This window comes from Lipotes vexillifer, unplaced genomic scaffold, assembly GCF_000442215.2.
Source record: "Lipotes vexillifer unplaced genomic scaffold, Lipotes_vexillifer_v1.1 scaffold844, whole genome shotgun sequence".
NCBI classification, from domain to species: Eukaryota; Metazoa; Chordata; class Mammalia; order Artiodactyla; family Lipotidae; genus Lipotes; species Lipotes vexillifer.
Genome location: NW_006782254.1, coordinates 176,873 through 199,109, shown reverse-complemented (window position 1 = coordinate 199,109; position 22,237 = coordinate 176,873). Strand labels below are relative to the sequence as shown.

Sequence of the window (22,237 nt, the reverse complement as noted above, 5' to 3'; positions counted from 1 at the left end):
CCAAAAAGTAGGGAAAAAACAAGACAAGTCTGATATCCTAGAAACTAAGTAAAAAAAAGTATTTCAAGAAGGAGGACAAGATCAACTGTGTCAAATGCCACTTTAGATCAAATAAGATGACAACTGAGAATATTGGGTTTAGCACACAGCCAGTGATTCTCAGGAACTGGGAACCACAGCTTGGTAAATAACCCCAGAGTCTAGGAATGAGGCAGCCAAAAAACATAAAAGTCCTAATTGTGGAGAAGTGGAAGGTTCAAGAAACTGATGCTTACAGACGAATAAATTGGGTAGGGAAACAGAGATGACAGAGTTGGTAATTCTGTGGTAAGAAAACCATCTGTGCTGGGACTAGAAACAGAGAGTAAAGGAAAGAACTAAGATTCTCAAATATAGGCAATGAGATGTAGTAGAAAGGACACATACCAGACTCATCAGCTGGCTGTCACCCTTAAGAAAGCCATTCCCTCCCACTGAGGACAATACTTCCCACACAGAGTCAAGAGATCAAAATAAATAATATATATAAAAGTGGAAAAAACAAAACTTTTGTTCTTATAACCACCCACTAACAGTATAATATAATGCCTCATAATGAATACTGGGGAGTCACACTATCTCTATTTCCTGCATCTTTCAGTGTGGTCTAAAAAACATGTAAAGCCAAAAATGTCAACCTAAACTAGTTTAAAGCATCACAATACTAAGACAATCATTTCAGACAAGATTTTCATCAACTTTGCTAGCCTGGAAAATTCTAAAAAAGGAGACAGAGCAATCTCAGCTCTCTTCCCTTAACATGACCTATTATTTTTCAGCTCTCAAATTAGTAGTCAAACAAATAATTTAAAAGAAACATCAATTTTTGGCCAAGAGGTACATGAAAAGATGCTCAACATTACTAATTATTAGAGAAATGCAAATCTAAACTACAATGAGGTATTACCTCACACCAGTCAGAATGAACATCATCAAAAAATCTACAAACAATAAATGTCAGAGAGGGTGTGGAGAAAAGGGAACCCTCTTGCACTGTTGGTGAGAATGTAAATTGATACAGCCACTATGGAGAACAGTATGGAGGTTCCTTAAAAAACTAAAAATAGAATTACCATATGACCCAGCAATCCCACTACTGGGCATATACCCTGAGAAAACCATTAATTCAGAAAGACACATGCACCACAATGTTCACTGCAGCACTATTTACAATAGCCAGGTCATGGAAGCAACCTAAATGCCCATCGACAGACAAATGGATAAAGAAGATGTGGTACATACATACAATGGAATATTACTTGGCCATAAAAAAGAACGAAATTGGGTCATTTGTAGAGATGTGGATGGACCTAGAGACTGTCATACAGAGTGAAGTCAGAAAGAGAAAAACAAATATTGTATATTAACGCATATATGTGGAATCTAGAAAAATGGTACAGATGAACCTGTCTGCAAGGCAGAAATAGAGACACAGATGTAGAGAACAAATGTATGGACACCAAGGTGGGAAAGGAGGGGTGGGATGAATTGGGAGATTGGGATTGACATATATATATATATACTAATATGTATAAAATAGATAACTAATGAAAAAAATAAACATCAACTTTTGTGTATAGTTGAATAAAGGGCAAAGTCCCAATGATCTCTATTTTTTAAAAATTATTTTAAAACAATGATTCTCCACTTTAGCTGCATATTACAATCACCCAAGGAGCTTTAAAAAATACTGATGTCTGGGTCCCACCTCCCTGTGGTTCTGATTTAATTGCTCAATTTCCTCAGATGATTTTTTTTAATTAAAAATTTTTTCCAGCTTTATCAAGATATATAATATTATACATGCATATATCACTAATATATCATGTAAGTTTTTTTTTTTTTTTTTTTTTGCGGTACACGGGCCTCTCACTGTTGTGGCCTCTCCCGTTGCAGAGCACAGGCTCCAGACGTGCAGGCTCAGCGGCCATGGCTCACGGGCCCAGCCGCTCCGCGGCATGTGGGATCCTCCCAGACCGGGGCTCGAGCCCGCGTCCCCTGCATCGGCAGGCGGACTCTCAACCACTGCGCCACCAGGGAAGCCCTATCATGTAAGTTTAATGTATAAAATATGATGACTTGATACATGTAAATATTGCAAAATGATTGCCATGATATGGTTAGTTAATGCATCCTTCATCTCAAATAATTATACTCCAGGTAATTTTAATTACAGTCAAGGCTGAGAATCACTGCTTCAATGTTTACAGAAGTGGAAACTAGATGATAGCAAATAAAGTAGGTGTTTCCTAGAGCCAAGATTTCAAAGTAATAACAGTTCCATTGGTGAAATCAAACTTGTTTCACAGAGGCATTGTGGAACACAGATGTCCTACTAGCCTCAACTAAAAAACTTAGGCTAGGGCTTCCCTGGTGGCGCAGTGGCTGAGAGTCCACCTGCCAATGCAAGGGACGTGGGTTTGTGCCCTGGTCCAGGAGGATCCCACATGCCACGGAGCGGCTGGGCCCGTGAGCCATGGCCACTGAGCCTGCGCATCCGGAGCCTGTGCTCCGTAAAGGGAGAGGCCACAACAGTGAGAGGCCACAACAGTGAGAGGCCCGCGTACCACAAAAAAAAAAAAAGAAAAAAAAAACTTAGGCTAATTCACTCTAGGGTCTGTTGGCGGTAAGAACAATCAGCAAAAATTGTACTGCTCAGGAATCACAACTATTAGAGGATCTTTGCCTTGATAAGATTATTTCGTGCAGTACTAGGGACACATTCCTTTCATCCTTCAGGACACAGGTCAAGCTCATCTCTTCTGGGAAATCCTTCCGAAACTCCCAGTACACAGAGATAAGAATTCTTTCCCTTTGATTTTTACAGTTCTTTACTGTCTGACCCACTTCTTAGGGAGTTAAGTAACACTAAAATAGTAATTTACATGTTTATATTTCCTTTACCAACAAGCCCTATGCTAGAAATCTATCTTGTTCCATAACAAGTTGTACGTAAGTTCCTCAAACTTCTTCCTGTCCTGCACCTGGCTTATGTGACCTTGTGAAATTCTGGCCCTGGCACCTACTTCTCCAGCCTCACTTTATCGCTCTGCAACTTCTTACTCTGGAACTCTAGCCACAGGGGCCTTCTTGCAGTTCCTTGGATGTACCATGCTCCTTCCTACCACACATCTTTTGCATATATCATTCTCACTGCCTGGAATTTCCTCTACCAAGTTACTCATCCATAAGATCTTCACTCATTCATCAAGTCTTCAGAGAAGCCTTAAACTAAGTCGAGTCTCTCTGTTAAACACTCTCAAAAGTAGTATTGTATATCTTCTAGATTCTTAGCACTATGCAGTTGAAACCATATGCATGTATGCATATTATATGTTAATATATGTATATGAGGACTTCCCTGGCGGCTCAGTGGTTAAGAATCCGCCTGCCAACTCAGGGCACACGGGTTCGAGCCCTAATCTGGGAAGATCCCACATACCGGGGAGCAACTAAGCCCATGTGCCACAACTACTGAGCCTGCACTCTAGAGCCTGCGAGCCACAACTACTGAAGCCCATGCGCCTAGAGCCCGTGCTCCGCAACAACAAAAGCCACCACAATGAGAAGCCCGCACACTGCAACGAACAGTAGCCCCCGCTCGCCACAACTAGAGAAAGCCTGCGCGCAGCAACGAAGACCCAATGCAGCCAATAAATAAATAAATGAATAAATAATAAAATATAAAAAATATGTATATGAAATATAAATATATATATTTAAAGCATATACCCATGACATATGAAACTTCATTGTTTGACTCCCTCACTAAATTACAAGCTCCATGAGGGCAAGAGCATGCCTGTTTTGCCTCACCATCAAATCCCCATGTCCAGCACAGTACAGAGTATGCACTTAATAAAATATTTATTGAATGAAAGAAAAGAGTGACTCAAAATAATTTCTTACATTCTATTTTTTAAAGTCTACATTTACAAATAATCTAAGAACTGAAATGTTTTAAAATGTTTATAACTAAACTTTCCTTCTCCTTTTTTGAGATCAATAATGGTTGCACAAAAAAAAAAGGAACCCTCCTACACTGTTGGTAGGAATGTAAATTGGTGCAGTCACTATGGAAAACAGTATGGAGGTTCCTTAAAATACTAAAATTACTGTTACCATATGATCCAGCAATCCCACTCCTGGGCATATACTGGAGAAAACTATAATTTGAAAAGATACATGCACCACAATGCTCACAGCAGCACTATTTTACAATAGCCAAGATATGGAAGCAATCTAAATGTCCATCAACAGAAGAATAGATTAAGAAGATGTGGTATATATACACGATGGAATACTACTCAGTCATAAAAAAGAAAGAAATATTGCCATTTGCAGCAACATGGATGGACCTAGAGATTATTATACTAAGTGAAGTAGTCAGACAAAGGCAAATACCATATATCACTTATATGTGGAATCTAAAATATGAGACAGGGGCTTCCCTGGTGGTGCAGTGGTTAAGAATCCAACTGCCAATGCAGGGGACACAGGCTTGAGCCCCGGTCCGGGAAGATCCCACATGCTGCAGAGCAACTAAGCCCATGAACATAACTACTGACCCTGCACTCTAGAGCCTGCGAGCCACAACTACTGAGCCCACGTGCCACAACTATTGAAGCCCGCGTGCCTAGAGCCCATGCTCCACAACAAGAGAAGCCAATGCAATGAGAAGCCCGTGCACAGCAATGAAGAGTAACCCTCGCTCGCTGCAACTAGAGAAAGCCTGCGTGCAGCAATGAAGACCCAACGCAGCCAAAAAAACAAAATAAATAAAATAAATTTATTTAAAAAAATATGAGAAAAATGAACTTATGTATGAAACAGAAACAGACTCACAGACATAGAAAACAAATTTATGGTTTTCAAAGGGGAAAGAGGGAGGTATAAATTAAGAGTTTGGGATTAGCAGATACAAACTACTATATATAAAATAGATAAACAACAAGGTCCTATTATATAACACAGGGAACTATATTCAATATCCTGTAATAAACCATAATGGAAAAGAATATGAAAAAGAATTACTTTGCTGTATACAAGAAACTAATACAACATTGTAAATCAACTATACTTCTATAAAAAATAAATAAAATAATGCTCAAAAAAGATACCTTGTCATTTTGGTCACAGTATTCAGTTCTAGGCCATCCCTGACTCTGCCCCCGGTAGGATCAAATGATACTTCTGCTTAAGCGATATAGGAAGTAGGGGAAGAAAAATGGGGCTCTGGAATTAGACAGATGTAGATCCAAATGTTGGTTCTAACTAATAGTAAATCATGGGCTTTACTGGTGGTGCAGTGGTTGAGAGTCTGCCTGCCTATGCAGGGGACACGGGTTCGTGCCCTGGTCCGGGAAGATCCCACATGCCGTGGGTGGCTAGGTTCGTGAGCCATGGCTGCTGAGCCTGCGCGTCCGGAGCCTGTGCTCCACAACGGGAGAGGCCACAACAGTGAGAGGCCCACGTACCGCAAAAAAAAAAAAAAAAAAAAGTAAATCATGTAATTTCTATGACTCTGTTTCTCACCTATAAAATAGAGTTAATACCTATCTATAGATATTAGCATATACAATATAAAACACCTATAGGATACAATGTATGTTAGAAGAATATTAGTTTTCCTTAACTTGTTATAATTCTATCCTTCAAAGTCTGATTCAGATACCATCTTCTATCAAGTCTAAAATTCTCCAGCTAGAAAAAATTCCTCCTACTTTCTTACAGCAACTACACTGTTCCTTGGCTTTAGTTATAACATCACTACTACTATCAGGCTCCTTGGAGGCAAATCCTGTATCTTTTTCATCTTTGAATCCCAAGTTGTACCAAGTCCAACAGATGTTTCCTAAACTGAATTTAAACGATTAGGCATGAGAAACCTTAAGAAAAGCAAAATTTTACCATTTCTACAATAGAGATCTCCTTGGAGAACTTGCTCTCCCATCAGATACTCAATTCAACAAGGAGCATCCCTAGTTTCTTTGAAGTGATCCTTTAGAAATGGTATGTTTAAGTGGTTCAAAATATCTAAACATTACCATCATGTGAACTATCACTTATCCAGGGCCTACTACATGACTTCCACTTTACATATATAATTATTAATCTTCAGAAGAATTTTGCAAGGTATGAATCATATCTATTTTATAAATAAATGTAAATTCAAAAAAGTTACAGCATAGCTTGCTCTGGGTTGTGAAGCAAGTAAGCTGGGATTTTAATTAGGACTCTAACTGTAAAGCAAGCCCTTTCCACTATATAATGTCCTGTTTCATGAACATGTTCCATATGTTATTAGACATTCACCTTAATGGAGTCTTATGCAACTAAAACATTGGTCAGGCAGACAAAGGAATATATTTTTAAAGTCTAACCTTCAAATGTCCTTCGCCTGTGAGGAATTCAGAGTAGCCAGCATCAGTGGCCAGCAAACCTACAAACTGCATGCTGGGCCGTTGTTGTATAAAGGCTTCAACAGCTTTATCTGTCACATGCTTCCTCCCAGAGACATCCAGGGAGACAAGGTTGGGCAGAATGTCCTTTTGTTCTAGTAATCGAAGAGCTATGTCTGATGTAAACTGTTTATCATCTGAAATATCAAGATGATTCAGATGTCTTAGTTCCCGAACAACATCCAGTATCTGGGTAGTTGTCATTTTTAAACATTTCAAGTGATGCATGGTTAGAGACTTGAGTCGGTCTTTGCAGGCCAGCAGAGCCGTGATGTCTGTGATCGAGGTGTTAGAAATATCCAGGCTCTCTAATCTTGGCAATGAAGCAACTTCAGCCAGGTCTTCATTATAAAAGAGAACGTTGGTGATGCTTAATGCTCGAAGGCCAGAAAGCCGGCTAAAGCACCGTTCATAAGGATCTTCGAGAGAGAGAGTTAATGAATTCAGCACTAGGCACTGGAGATTTTGCTGGATCCATTTGTTACTGCCAAGTCCACTGATAATGTCTGTAATTGTGATATCAGCATTCACACCTGTGGCATCAAGTTCCACTAACTTGTGGTGGCAGAAGGCTTTCCGGAACGCAACGGCAGAGATCTTGGCTTTGCGAATGCAAGCTCGTTTTAAGCGCATCTGGTTGCCCCTAAAAATACCTACAGTTGCATCATTCAGGAGACCTAGGAAAAACAAGCAACATTTTAACTTCAAAAAACGGTTAAAGGATAGCTAAAATTTCCAAAGCACTCCCATCTAACAATATTTTATTTAACTGACATAACAATTCAGTGAGTTAAGAATATGATTATCTACAATTTATAGATGAGTAAACTGGGGTTCAAATAAGTGGCCTTCCAGGCTTCCCTGGTGGCACAGTGGTTGAGAGTCTGCCTGCCGATGCAGGAGACATGGGTTTGTGCCCCGTTCTGGGAAGATGCCACATGCCGCGGAGGGGCTGGGCCCGTGAGCCATGGCCGCTGAGCCTGCGCGTCCAGAGCCTGTGCTCCGCAACGGGAGAGGCCACAACAGTGAGAGGCCCGCGTACTGCAAAAAAAAAAAAAAAGTGGCCTTCCAAGAGCACAGAAATAGCACGTGGCAGAATCAGGACTGTGGCAGACACTCCTGACATCTATTAACATCTGGTTCTCCTCCCCTTCCTGGACACAGACAACTACGTTTCCCAACCTACCCTTGGACTTAGATGGGGCTATGTGCCTAGATCTAGCCAATGGTATACCAGAGCCAAGTACAAAGTATCATGAAAGCAAAGAAAAGGAAATAACCCATGATGCCTGGAGATCTGAAAAAGACTTCATGGAAAAGGTGATCTTTGAGAAAGTCCTTAAAAGATGAAGGAAAAGTTCAAAGATAGAGAAAGAAGGTGAGGGGAATTAAATGAAGAATAAACAGCATCTACAAAGCCTTAGAATACCTATGGCAAATCATTATGCTGTACACCTGAAACTAATATAATGTTACATGTCAATTATATCTCAATTTAAAAAATGGAAAAAAAAAAAAAAAACAGCCTTAGAGATGTGAAAGCCCAGCACACAGTTAGAAAACAACAAGTAGTTCTACACTGCTTGAACATAAGAAACAACTAGAGCTATAAGGTGTCTCCCTGGTAAAGAGAGGAAAAGAAATATAGGGGAAAAAATAGATATGAGTGACAACATGGTACATTTCTGGAAATTTAAGTATGGAAGTGGGAAGAGAAAAGAAATGAGGCTAGATCACTCTGAAAGGTGAACAGAAGAAACCAGACCAGCTAGGGGTCTTGGGACATAAAGAACAATACGTTGGATACTGGGTTTTTTCCTTGCACCGTACATCCCAGGCTTAAAGTCAAAGAAGTGGACAATTGGTAAATACCAACAAGCACACACAAAAGTAGCTCCCCCCCAAAATCTGCTCACTCTAGCCAAAGTATCAGGAATGGGGCAGCCTAGCAAGGCAGGCAACTTTTAGACAGTAACTACTTTACTTCAGTCAAACACCAAAGAAAAAACTGTGGCCACACCCTCATCCACACCAGCAAATGTCAAGAGGGGAACCTAGACTTTCAATCTTGCTGTAACTAGTTGCCCCAGTCTCCCCACAGGGAGGTGTTACAGAAGGCTGAGTAGGGAGCCAGGACTTCCACGTCCATCTGGCAGTAATGAGGTGCTCCTCCCCCTCAGTGCTGGAGTGGTGTCAAAGGAAGCCTAGTAGAGAGTCGAGACTTCATCACTGCCCAACAGTAAGTAATGAGGTCACCTCACCCCAACATGCTGTCAGTGGAGGCCAACTGAAGAAGAGAAATGAGGTACTCATACCTCCGTCAGCTAGGGCAGTATCAGTAGAGACCTAGTGGGGAAACAGAACGCCAATCCCCTGCACAGCAATAATGAGGAGCCCCAAGTCTTGGGTGTCAACAGAAGTCAAGTGGGGAACCAGAATATTATCCCAATCTGGCGATAACAAGGCAGTGCCTCCATCTTCCACTGCTACAGTGGTGTCAGAAACACAGACTAAAACAGTAGTGTCATGTAGTCTCCAAAACAGTAGTCTCGAAAATGTCCAGATTTCAATAAAAATTCACTCATCATACAAAGGACCAGTAAGATCTCAAACTGAAAAAAGACAATCTATAGATGTCAACACTGAAATAACAGAAATGTTACAATTATTTTATGAAGATCTTAAACGAGCCACCATAAAAAAGCTAAAGTGTACAATTACAAACATGCTTGAAACAAATGGAAAACAGAAAGCCTCAAAAAAGAAATAGAAGATATAAAGAAGAACCAAAGGGAGGGCTTCCCTGGTGGTGCAGTGGTTAAGAATCCACGTGTCAATGCAGGGGACACGGGTTTGAGCCCTGGTCTGGGAAGATCCCTCGTGCAGCAGAGCAACTAAGCCCATGTGCCACAACTACTAAGCCTGCACTCTAGAGCCCATGAGCTGCAACTACTGAGCCCTCATGCCACAACTACTGAAGCCTACGCGCCCAGAGCCCGTGCTCTGCAACAAAGAGAAGCCACTGTAATGAGAAGCCCACGCACCAAAACTAGGAGTAGCCCCCACTCACCACAACTAGAGAAAGCCCACGTGCAGCAATGAAGACCCAATGCAGCCAAAAATAAATAAATAAAATAAACAAAGGAAAATTTTAGAATTGAAAAATGCAGTAATGGTTGGGCCAAACAAAAGAACAGAAGGAACAGAGGAAAGAATCAGTGAACTAAAAGATAAAAAAATAGAAATTACCCAAACCTAAAGAACAAGAAAAAAAATAGACTAAAAAAAAAAAAAAATGGAACAGAGCTATTTGTCCCAGAGGAGAAACTGGGTAGGGTTGAAAAAGTATTTGAAGAAATAATAGCTACATACCTATCAAAATGACTGAAATAAAAAATAGTAATAACACCAAATGCTGGCAAAATGCAGAGAAACTGGGTCAGTCTTATATTGGTATGAGTGTAAAATGGCGAAGCCACTTTGGAAACAGTTTGGCAGTTTTTTAAAACCTAAACATGCAACTACCATGGAACCCAACAGTAGCACTCCTGGGTATTTATCCCAAAGAAATTAAAACTTATGTCCAAATAAGACCTGTAGATGGATGATTACAGCATTATAATATTCATAATATTAGATATTATATTCACAATAGCTAATAGATATTATATTCATAATAGCTAATAGTTAGATATTATATTCATAATAGCTAAATAGCATTATCATTAGGTGGTAAAATTCTTATTCTGATTCCTAGCTTTTATCCACACATTTCCTGGAAGATTTTTAGCTTTGAGACAACAGACACAATGAGCAAAGATTACGACAAGAGAATCACAGAACCAAATAAGTAAAACTCTTTAGTATCAGTCTTATTTTAATAAGGATTGCCACCAATATCATTAATCCTTTGAGTCGGGTAAATAAGTAAAATTTTTTTAATGTAAATAAATTATTTTTTTAAATCATTATGCTATTAGAAAAAATATATTATCAATTTTAAAAGCATTTATAGGGAATTCCCTGCTGGTCCAGTGGTTAGGACTCCACGCTGTCACTGCCAGGGGCCTGGGTTTGATCCCTGGTCAGGAAACTAGGATCCCACAAGCCGCATGGCACAGCAAAAAAAAGAAAAAAAAAATTCACAGAACAACTTTTTTCCCATTTTATTATGAAAATTTTCAAACACACAAACATTTATCAAACAACTTTTTAAAATGGTGACAAGAATTTGTTCTTTTGCATATTAGCAGTATCCACTCCTGACTGAAGGTGGATATGATTTTTACAAAGAGATTAAATAATTCAGAACACTTTTTGGTGAAAAAGGCAGGTAATCACACTGGGGAAACACAAATGGGGACAGCACATTGTTTCTCTGACTCTCACTTTCCTCATCTGAAGGCAGTTTGAAAAAAAAAGAGGTAGAAAACACATTTTTATCAAGCATATAGCCTCCCCAAGACATTACTCTGGAGGACAATCATTTAGTTACATTTACTTAAAAACTACTTTCATTATTTTATCCATATAAAGCATTTGCCACAGTCCCTGGTATATAATAAGCATTCAATAAATGTTAGCTGCTATTATTAACCAATAGTAGTCATATTTCAAAAGGAATCTGGCAAAGTTAAAACTTCAGTTAACATTTATTCTTTTGATTGACAAGACCAGTTATATATACAAATATTTAAATTGAGCTTGGTAAGTGTAATCATTCAATTGAGACCAGAAAGAAATGTTAGCACTGGCATATCTCTTAAGTTGTTATGCAGCTTTGTAGGGAACCTTTAACTTTTTTTTTTTTTTTGCGGTACGCGGGCCGCTCACTGTTATGGCCTCTCCCGTTGCGGAGCACAGGCTCCGGACGCGCAGGCTCAGCGGCTGTGGCTCACGGGCCCAGCCGCTCCGCGGCAGGTGGGATCCTCCCGGACCGGGGCACGAACCCGCGTCCCCCATCGGCAGGAGGACTCTCAACCACTGCGCTACCAGGGAAGCCCAGGGACCTTTAATTTAACATGGATAATATCTATTGAAATTTACCCTAGTTCCTTTGGCAGGTTGGAAGAATTCAAAGACACTACAGACTTGAGCAGCTTAGTGAAAACCAAGGAATGTAGGTATCTTCTTCTTCCCTAAATTATTCCAAAATACCTCAATTACAGCCTTATTTCTCCCACCTTTCCTTATCTGCCTCTATATATATATATGCCAGATAATGGTATACACTTTTGCTGCAACTTTAAATATATACGCCAGATAATGGTATACACTTTTGCTGCAACTTTAAGTATAAATAATAAATTTATATATTTATATTTAATATTTAATAAAATATAATATTTATAAATATATTTATGTTATTGGATTGTCCAAAAAGTTCGTTTGGGTTTTTCTGTAAGATGTTTTGGCCAACCCAATAGATGTGTATGTGTCTGTGTGTATCTACATATTTAAAGTCACAACAAAAGTGTATACCATCATCAGGCATCTAGGAGCAGGAATACCTCTAATGTAGGTATAGGAAGGTTGTGTGGCAGTGAAAAGAGCATAGATTTAGAATCAAACAGATCTGCATTTGAACCACGACACTTATTAACACTGTGACTCTTAACAAGTTACATCTCTGAACCTCAGTTTCCTTATCTGTACATAAATTGGATAAAAATAGCTATGTTACAGGTTTTTGAGAAAAGTCAAATTCAAGAAAAGCATATAAAATGCTTGGCATTATTACATGCAAGAGGCAATCAATAAATGATAATTATCATTACTGCCACATTTTCATTCTATTTTATAGTTGTGGAAAAACTGTGTTTCTTACTTGTAAGAGTTTATACACCCTAAATATATAAAGGCATTATATCTATTTCAACTTAAAACTTATATAGAGGTAACAAAAATTATCAATATACATAACCAGAATTGCACAGATAAATCTTTCATAATTTATTTTCAGAATTTGTTCTTGAAAACAGAAGTAATAAATTAGCTATGATTTCCCATTTCAAAGGTCAAAAGCAGAAACTAGTTTTTCCATAGCAGTATTTATTGATTTTCCTGCTGCCAAATGGTAATGTAAGGTGTTTTAGACCAGCAGACTTCTCAACTGCTATTTTGGAAGAGAAGTTATTTTTGCCTTGAGAATGGCTCCTCAAAACAAAACAATATAGAAGAAACAAACAAAAAAATGATTTGCCACATTAGAAAATAAAAATGCTTATAACAAATTATAAAGTAAGTGGCAGGATTGGCAAAAATAAATGAATTCCTTTTCTTAGAATTAGGATTTTCTGTTATTTCTACGAAAATCATTAAATGGCCACAGTAGCACTTCAAAATCCAATGCCAATTAACAGCACATAATTTTTGTTTCCTCTATTTATTTCATTTCTTACCATGAAAAGCCATGGTCTGAAGCAGCCGATCAGCCACCTCCTGTGGGAATACTCCAGGTTCCTGCAGACACAGTGTTCCATCTTGCCTTGCTGAGCAGAACTTCTCAAGGTGAGTAGTCAGGAAATTCAAGCAGATATCAAGTAAGGAATAAGGAGATGCCTCCTCCTTGGATCCCAGGAAGAAACAAAGGGAAAACAAAAGCCAACAAGTTAGTTTCCAGAAAAGTGGAGAACAAAATATTCATTTCCTTGTTCAACAAGTACTTTTATTCAAATGTCTACCTTGTGCTAGATACCATGTTAGACAGTGGGAATACAACATGTGGTCCATGTTCTCAAGAAGCAGGAAAAGAGAAACATTTAAACAAATATTTACATAAAGTCTATTAAATACTAAATATAGAGGATATATTGGGTAATCACATAAGCACATAGTAGAGTACCCTAATCAGTCAAGGATGGTCAGGGAAGACCTCAGAGGCGCAGCAGATTAATCTTCCTAATTTACCAGCCCTAAATTACTCTCTACTGCTCAAAATGTCAATGGACTTCATGGGGCTGAAGACAAAAGACAAAATTCTTAGATTGTTAGAATGACGATGCCTGAGTCCTTCCAAAATCTAGCCCCAATTTACTTTCCAACTTAATCTCCCACAAAATTCCTATCCCAACCTAATAGTTCAAATATGATCAGTTTATTTGGGTAAAAGAATGTGCTATAGGTGTTATCCTCAAAAAAGAAAAAGGTTAACCCAGTTATTCCAATCTGAGGAATAAAGAACTAATCAAATAAGCACAAAGATTAAGTATAAGCGTTTTAATTACAGAAATAAACACTCTAAGTGTCTCCAACAACAATAATATAACTAAAATATAATTACAGTAGCTACCATCCATTAGGTGCTTTCTATATGACTCTGCTGAGTGTTTAACATGAATTATCCATTATTTCATTTATTCCTCACCCCTACTTTACAAAGCAGTGAAGGATTATCTTCATTTTTGCATAACGGGAAACTGGCTCAGAAAACTAACATCTTTCTCAGTATTATACACACAGTAAGTGACAAAGTGTAAACTAAGACCTGGAGCAACCAAATAAATAAATAAATAAATAATTTTTTAAAAGGTAAGTTTTAAAAATTACATAGTTTATAGAACTTCCTCAACCTGATAAAGGTCATCCATGAAAAACCCAATTAGTATCATACTTAATGTTGAAAGTCTGAATACTTTCCCCCTAAAATCAGGAATAAGACAAAGCTATCTGTGCTCACCACGTCAATTCAACATTGTACTGAAGGTCCTAGAATTAGGCAAAAAAAAAAAAGAAAACCAAAAAGAAAAAAAAAGATAAAAAGAAATAAAAAGCAAACAGATTGGAAAGGAAAAGTAAAACTGTCTCTATTTGCAGGTAACATAATTTTGCAAAAGAAAATCCTAAGGAATTCACACCAAAAAAACTATCAGGTCTAAAAAAGAAAAACCAAAAGCAAGTTCATCATGGTTATAGGATATAAGATCAATATATAAAAATACCTATATTTCTATTCACTTACAATTAAAAATACGAAAATGAAATTAAGGAAACAATTCCATTTAAAATAGCACTGGGACTTCCCTGGTGGCACAATGGTTAAGAATCCACCTGCAAATGCAGGGGACACCGGGCTCGATCCCTGGCCCGGGAAGATCCCACATTCTGCAAAGCAACTAAGCCCGTGAGCCACAACTACTGAGCCTGCACTCTAGAGCTTGCGTGCCACGACTACTGAGCCCATGTGCCACAATTACTGAAGCCCACATGCCTAGAGCCTATGCTCCACAACAAGAGAAGCCACTGCAATGAGAAGCCTGCACACCGCAAGGAAGAGCAGTCCCCGCTCGCCACAACTAGAGAAAGCCCACATGCGGCAACGAAGGCCCAATGCAGCCAAAAAATAATAAATAAATAATTTTTTAACTTACTAAAATGGTTACATACTTTACAGTTTACAAAGCGCTTTCACATCAACACATTCGATATTGTAATAACTGAGTAAGATGGACAACAAAGACATTATTTTTTAAGATGAGGAAATAAACTTCACAAAAGTTAAATGGCTGGCCCAATGAAGCAGAGACTGAGCTGCCAACCCTAAAACTTGTTCTTCTTTTCTTCCATGTTAATAAAACCTTTTATTTTTACCTGGGCACAGGACCACTTGTAACAAAGGCTATGTCTCTGTATCCTCTGCAGCTAGGTGTAGCTAGGACAAATAAGAAAAAGTTCAGAGGAAGTAATTCTTCAAATTCAACTTCTGCATCACAGAACTTTGCCTATTCTGTCTTATTTCCTGTGTTGTAAGTATGAATTCTTTCTGCTTTTTCTACTCTTCATTGTACCATCTTTCTAAATGTCTGAAATTCATCACCCAGATGAAACAAGATGCCCTTTGACCTCCGTTGGTAAGTTTCAAAATGATCTATTTATTTTACAAAAGAGAAAATAAATGAAAGTTGGGTAACTATCAGAGGGGAGACATCTAAACCTTCTGAGTACATAATTTTTAGAAGTCCTTTTAACAGAACAAACCCAGGTAGTAACATATGGACATTTATAATATTTAATCATTCTAAAAAATTTTTTCCAATTGATAAAATATGTCCACAAACAAAAACAGGTTTTTATACCCCACAAATTTTTCCTTTTCAAAGAAAACCTCCCCTTATCTCTATGTTAATTCCTATTAGTAAGCATAAGACTTTTCTAGTCAGCTGCTCTTCTATTGGGAAGTACATGTGCCTAACAGTTAATCCACCTGGGCTTTGGAGCTAGAGTGCAAATCCCAACTTTTCATTTACTAACTGTGTGACATTACACAAGTTACCTATCCATTCTGCTCCTAAGTTTTCTCATCTTATAATGTAGATAATAATAATAGCTACTTCATAAAGTTGCTGTGAGGATTCAATGAGATAAAACAGGAACCAAAGAACTTAGAATAATGGCAGTGCATCTGGAAACACAGAGCTTGTAAGGGTCAGAGGCAGGATTCAAACCCAGGAAATGTACCTCCAAGAGCTTATGCCCTTATCCACCATAATATACTACCTTTTCAACTTTACATACAAATTCTAAATGTTATCTCCCTGATACTCGAAGGTCTGTGATGTGAACAAGGATAATCATCTCCATTTAAAGAATAAAACAGAGACGTTATATATCAAGCCAGGGACAGGACTAGAACTGTACTCAAATTATCTGAGATCTACTCCAAAAACTATACTGCCATCTGTGACTCTCCAAATTCCAGTACTTTCAGCTAACACAGAAGTACTGATAGATCAGTATTTCCTATTTTAGTAGTAGTAGTAGTAGTAGTAGTAGTAGTAGAAGCCGTGCTGCAGCTTGTAGGATCTTAGCTCCCTAACTAGGGATTGAACTCAGGCCATGGCAGTGAGTGCCGAGCCCTAACCACTGGACTGCCAGGGAATTCCCCTTATTTTTAAACACATAGCAGCAGCACAGGAGGACTAACAAAGAAAGGACAAAGCAGAAGCTGGAATTCCATGTCTAAACAATTCATCTCTTGGAAATTCCTGCTCAGAGAGATTTTTCCCTTCACCAATTAGGCATACCCTAGGCAAAGTAAAAACAAAGTTCCTACTAAAAAAAGCAGAAGGGAGAGAAGGTCAAGTCTGATTTCATTTGGATCATAAGGAAATCCACACAGTTCAAAGACTAAACAATTTCTAGGAAGAACAAACAGGAAAGTTCTTTCTAATTAATTGAAATGGCTTCTACTCAATCTGGACCAATCCAGGTCTTCACTGCATTGCTTTTATCCTATCACTCTCCTAAAAAAAATTTCAAAGGCTCCATATCATCTATAAGCACAGTTCTCATGCTGGGAACACATTCAAGGGGTTCCTAGCAGAGGTGTGCCAGGGGACTAAAGCTACAGTATTAACTTGGCACATTTTAGAATAGCAAACACACTCAAAGCTTATTTGAGGGGGTGAGAGTATGGGAGGTTGGGGCAGAGGGAATCAAGTTATACAACCAGTAAATAACTTAAAATATTTTTGTACTGAGGGGCCTCCCTGGTGGCGCGGTGGTTGGGAGTCCGCCTGCCGATGCAGGGGATACGGGTTCGTGCCCCGGTCCGGGAGGATCCCACATGCCGCGGAGCGGCTGGGCCCGTGAGCCATGGGCGCTGAGCTTGCGCGTCCGGCAACGGGAGAGGCCACGACAGTGAGAGGCCCACATATCGCAAATTAGAGGTCTTTTCTCCAGTAGATTATAAGCTCCCCTAAGGCAGGGACTGAGCGTCCTTTAACTCACCTTTGTGTATACTGCAGCACATAGCACAGTGCCCTGTACATAGAAGTGGCTCATGAAGAGATTGGATAGAATAAATGGAGGCTGAGAAGAGGAGCTTAAAAAAAAAAAAAAAAAAAAAAAAAATATTTTTGTACTGAAACAAATATATTATGTAAAAGGCAAACACTATATGAATTTTAAGATAAAACACAAGATTACCAAGAAATTCCTGTTTGCAACACTGGTTTCAAGTAATTCCCTTTTCTATCCCACAGCAAATTTAGTTCCCTCTGCTGTTAGAAGTTGGAAAAACAGAGACCTAAAGTGTAAACAATTTAGTAAGGTATTCGAAACGTTTTACTAACTGGCTCCAACCTTCCTTTCTAGCCGCATATTCCACTTTTCCCTTCTCCCTCCAAACATGCTACCTACTAGATATACTAAACTGAGCGTTCCCTAAAGCAACCTACTATTTACCATCATTTCCTAAGCACTTTAACAGGCACTTTCACACCTCTGAGCCTTTTTTTAGATTAGTCCTTCTATATGGCAAAATCTCACACATCCTTCAACATTCAGTTCTGTGAATATCTTTCCTAATTTCCAGGGCAGAATTAATTTGACCCTCAGCACCTAGGTAATTAATCTGCACCATTAACTATTAGCTATTATGTACTGAATGACTGTTGTGTGGTACCAGGCACCAATCCAGCAACTTTATATATACTTGCAATCTTCCAGACAACCTTGTTTTGAACAAAGTAGGTAAACTAAGGCTCAGAAATATTAATTTACTATGAAAGATAACAGAGCCAGCAGATGGCAGAGCAAGAATAAAAATTACAAGAGTTATCATTCATGAAACACTATGTCTCAGGTCCTGGGTCAGAGCTCTTTAGATACATGAGCTCTTTCAATTTCTAGATTCTATGAATCAAGCACCATTACAATATGCATTTTAATGAGGAAACTGAGGTTTAGGTTAAATATCTTCCCCATATACACTTGGCTAGCATGTTGATAAACTGCAACTCCAACTCAACAATGAGGCCAAAGCTTATATTTTTAAGCTCTTAAGCCACTATACTATAATAATATCATAATCATAATTATTGGGCTCATTATTTGTTAACATATGCTATGTGTTATATGCAATAAACTATGCTAAGTACATTACATATATAATTTCATTTACTTCTCATTAAAATTCTGTAAGTTCTATCAGTATCCCCATTCTATGAAGATGAAGACACTGAGGCTTTAAGGGGTTTATTAATTTGCCCAAGATGATACAGCTAATAAGTGCCAGAGCCAGGATTAGACCCCAGGCAATCTGATTCTAGAGTTAAGTCTGTGCTTTTACCACTACATAAGCTGCCCTTTATATCTGACTCCAAAGCTAGTTTTCTTTTATAATTCTATGTTACACCATAGTTACTTATGACTGTATCTGTCTCCCCCACTAGACCATGATGCTGTTCAAGTTCAAGGAACATATTAACCCTTTCTGTATATCCTTAGCAGCCAAAACACCCCCTGATATTTACCTGTTAAAAGAAAAAAGAACGAGTTCAAATTAGAATAGTGGTAAAGATACTTGCCCAAAGTTACAGTATTTGTAAGAAGTGGGGCAAAGATGCAAACCTAGGTCTACTGATTATGAAGTCCATATATTTTCCGCTATACTGTACCATACCTCAGGACAATTATTAGTTTGTCACTGACATAAATGCCAAAAAACAACTTGGAGACCTGTTGGTTGTCGCAGTGACTCACACATGAGGTGGATAACGCTATAGATTAGGGTAGAAGCAAAGAAAATGGAAAAAAAATCAGAAGTGAAAAATAATTCAAAGGAAGAATTGACAAAATACAGTGACCGAATAGGAAATAAATGCTGATTTTTTCTGAATCCCCAGTACTTAGCACAATGCCTGGCACTGTACTAGATACACGAGTATTCTCTGAAGGACTGACCAGCATTCATACAGCATACTTTTGACATACATTAGCTCATTTAGCCCTCACAACAGTTTTGTGGAGCTGGTATAATAGACACCATTTTGTATATGAGGATACTGGAGATCAGAAAGAACAGTGTACCCAAGTTCATCTAGTTAAAAATGTGGCAGAATTGGGCCTTGAACCAAAGTATTTAATTCCAAATACCATGTCCTTTTTCCTATCCCATATAGGCCGCTCAGATGAAGGAGGGAAAAGGGTAGAGGAAGGAGAAGTCGAGATTAAAAAAAAAAAAAAAAAAAAAAAAACTCCATTATTTAAAGTAGTAGTTAACCAGGGGTAAGTGTGTGTGTGTGTGTGTGTGTGTGTGTGTGTGTGAAGAGCACAGTTAAGCACACAGGATAAAATGCTAACATTTGGGGAATTTGGGTGAATGGCTACATGAGAATTCTTCGTGTTATTTTTGCAACTTTTTATAAGTCTGAAATTGTCAAAATAAAAAGTTAGAAAATAAAAATTAAAAATTAAACAGTAATTAATACTCCCACGAGGTCACTGACAAGACTGATAAGAAGACAAGACAAGGCATTATTTCTTCAGGGAAATTTGTTAAGGCTGTGGAGAGTCTGCCTGCTTAGGCAAGTACAGAAAAGGAACTAATAATGCTTCTGTGAGAGAATTCATCTGAACATACAGATTAAAATATCATCCCCTACTGGTGACAGTGGTGTCATAAGAATAGATAAATTCTCAGGGGAAGTGATCAGAAGCGATAACTAAGCCCTGTAATTAACTATCACATGTAACAGCAGGCAGAATGACATGGTCCCTGAACAATGGCTGAAAAAACATCCTATGGAAAACAGCAAAATCACCACCAGTCTGAAAGAACAGCACAGCCCTTTATTTAATTTTTTTGGTTAACACAGTGTTTTCTAGAACAGGATATAATCCTGACATTGTGAATCATTCAAATCAAGTGTACCCAGATTAGCCCTCTCAAATGATGCTGGTCAAAGTATAAATTGGCACAATTTTTCTTGATAGAAAAGACTTAATTACAATCTTAAAAACACCCAGTCTCTGGGCTTCCCTGGTGGCGCAGTGGTTGAGAGTCGCCTGCCGATGCAGGGGACACGGATTCATGTCCCGGTCTGGGAAGATCCCACATGCCGCGGAGCGGCTGGGCCCGTGGGCCATGGCCGCTGAGCCTGCGCACCCGGAGCCTGTGCTCCGCAACAAGAGAGGCCACAACAGTGAGAGGCCCGCGTACCGCAAAAAAAAGAAACAAAAAAACAACCCAGTCTCTGCATCTAGTACTTCATCTAAGAATTTACCCAAAAAACCCCCCCCAAAAAAAGCAAAGGGAAATAATCAGAGATATTAACCAAGGTATTTACACAAAGGGATTAATCACAGTTTTTCTGACCCCCCCCTAAAATAAACCCACATATAGAAATGTCTAAAACAGGGGGGAAATGGCAAGCAAATTATGGTATATCAACTCTATAGATAATTACATAGCAATATGTATATTTCTGAATAACTTTTAAAGACAGTAAAATGCTAAGAATAAAGTTAGTCTAAGCAAAATAAAAACTACGTGCAGCAGGATTTCACTTAAACATCTATACAGGCATAGGAAATGATACTGCCTGAAAAGTTATTTCAGAAGATTATAAGCTACCTCTAAACTAAACAATATGTTATGATAAATCTATAGAAAAGAGCAAGGGAAAGATTTAAAATAAAAAAGGATGGTTGACAGGACTTCCCTGGCGGTCCAGTAGTTAAAGAGTCTGAGCTTCCAATGCAGGGGGCGTAGGTTTGGCAAGGCCCCACCCAAAAAAAAAAGTGAATACCTTGGATACCCTGGGGGTGGGTGGAAGTGGCATAGAAGAATGGGGCACACAAGGGAAAAAATGGCAGTGGTTATCTTCTATTTCTCAAGTTCGATGCTGGTCTTTAGATATTTGTTTACTATGTTCCATGGCTTACATAAATGTTTCATATAGTTTTCAAAATTAATAGATTATTAAAAATGAAAAAAGACAAAAGTAAAAATTTGTGGAAATGTAAATAAAGCTATATTCATGTTTCTGCTTTTCAAATATTACAAGATAACCAAAAATCAGTGTCAATTGAATCAATGATAGCCATACTTTTCAATAATATATGTATTCAACTAGTAAAAATAGACATTTTTTATTAGACTCAATAAAACTATATTAATTTTGAATGAAAACATGTGCTTGTGGATTTATATACACACACTTTTATTTTTGGCCATAAATTGGCCATAATATAACTTCTTACCACTGCTCCTATACCCTTTCCCAGTCTTACATTCTCCAGAGGTTTCACCATCTAATAATGGTGGACTGGGTTGGAAAAGGAGTCTTGGCAGGGTTTTCAGGGGAAAGGCAAGGGACCAGCTATGATGTATAAAGGGAAGTAGATAGGAAATAAAAAGGGAATTTTAAGAAGCACATCTGTGAATTCTATTCTATTTTACAATGTTCAAAAATCTGCAAATAAAGACTTTGAGTTACTACAAAATGACTTTTGGCTGCAGGATTATGTTCCATGGATTATGACACTGCTCTAAACTACATGGATCACAGCTTAAATAGTTATACATAAGCAATTAAAGAATTTCTCCTGCTATTAAAGCTAGGTATATACACAAATATCTGCTCTTCTGCTCCTGTCTTTAGATGTCACAAAGCAGAACCTTGAAGGAACAACAAAACAAAACAAAAGAAAAAAACAAAGAACATTGAAGAAAAGAACAACTAAGCTGAAAGGAGGTTAGGAGAGGTCTTGAAATGACACCACCTAGGAGAGACACAGAAGGCTTTCAAATGTTGAAGAAAAGAAAAAAAAGAAAGTAATAATGAGAACCTTCATCATTAAACATCTGTCTAGCACTTCAATTTATAAAGCCTTTTCAAAACAATCATGACTCTATGAAGTAAGGAGAAAAGAGATTATTTTTGTTGAGGAAGCTGAGGTTCAGAGAAGGAATGTTACCAGTGGTAGTCATGCCTCCCCTTCTTTATATATGC

At 38.3% G+C, this 22,237-nt stretch overlaps 1 protein-coding gene across 2 annotated transcripts in view; it reads right to left on the bottom strand.

The window, feature by feature from the left end:
* Positions 1–22,237, bottom strand: part of ZYG11B (zyg-11 family member B, cell cycle regulator) — a 75,491-nt gene that overhangs the window by 38,935 nt on the left and 14,319 nt on the right. For both annotated transcript variants that reach the window (XM_007455047.1, XM_007455048.1), the window contains exons 2-3: positions 12,902–13,067; positions 6,423–7,177 (exon numbers count right to left, since the gene is read on the bottom strand). In XM_007455047.1, the coding sequence (XP_007455109.1) occupies positions 6,423–7,177; positions 12,902–13,067 (921 nt within the window). The remainder of the gene's footprint in view (positions 1–6,422; positions 7,178–12,901; positions 13,068–22,237) is intronic.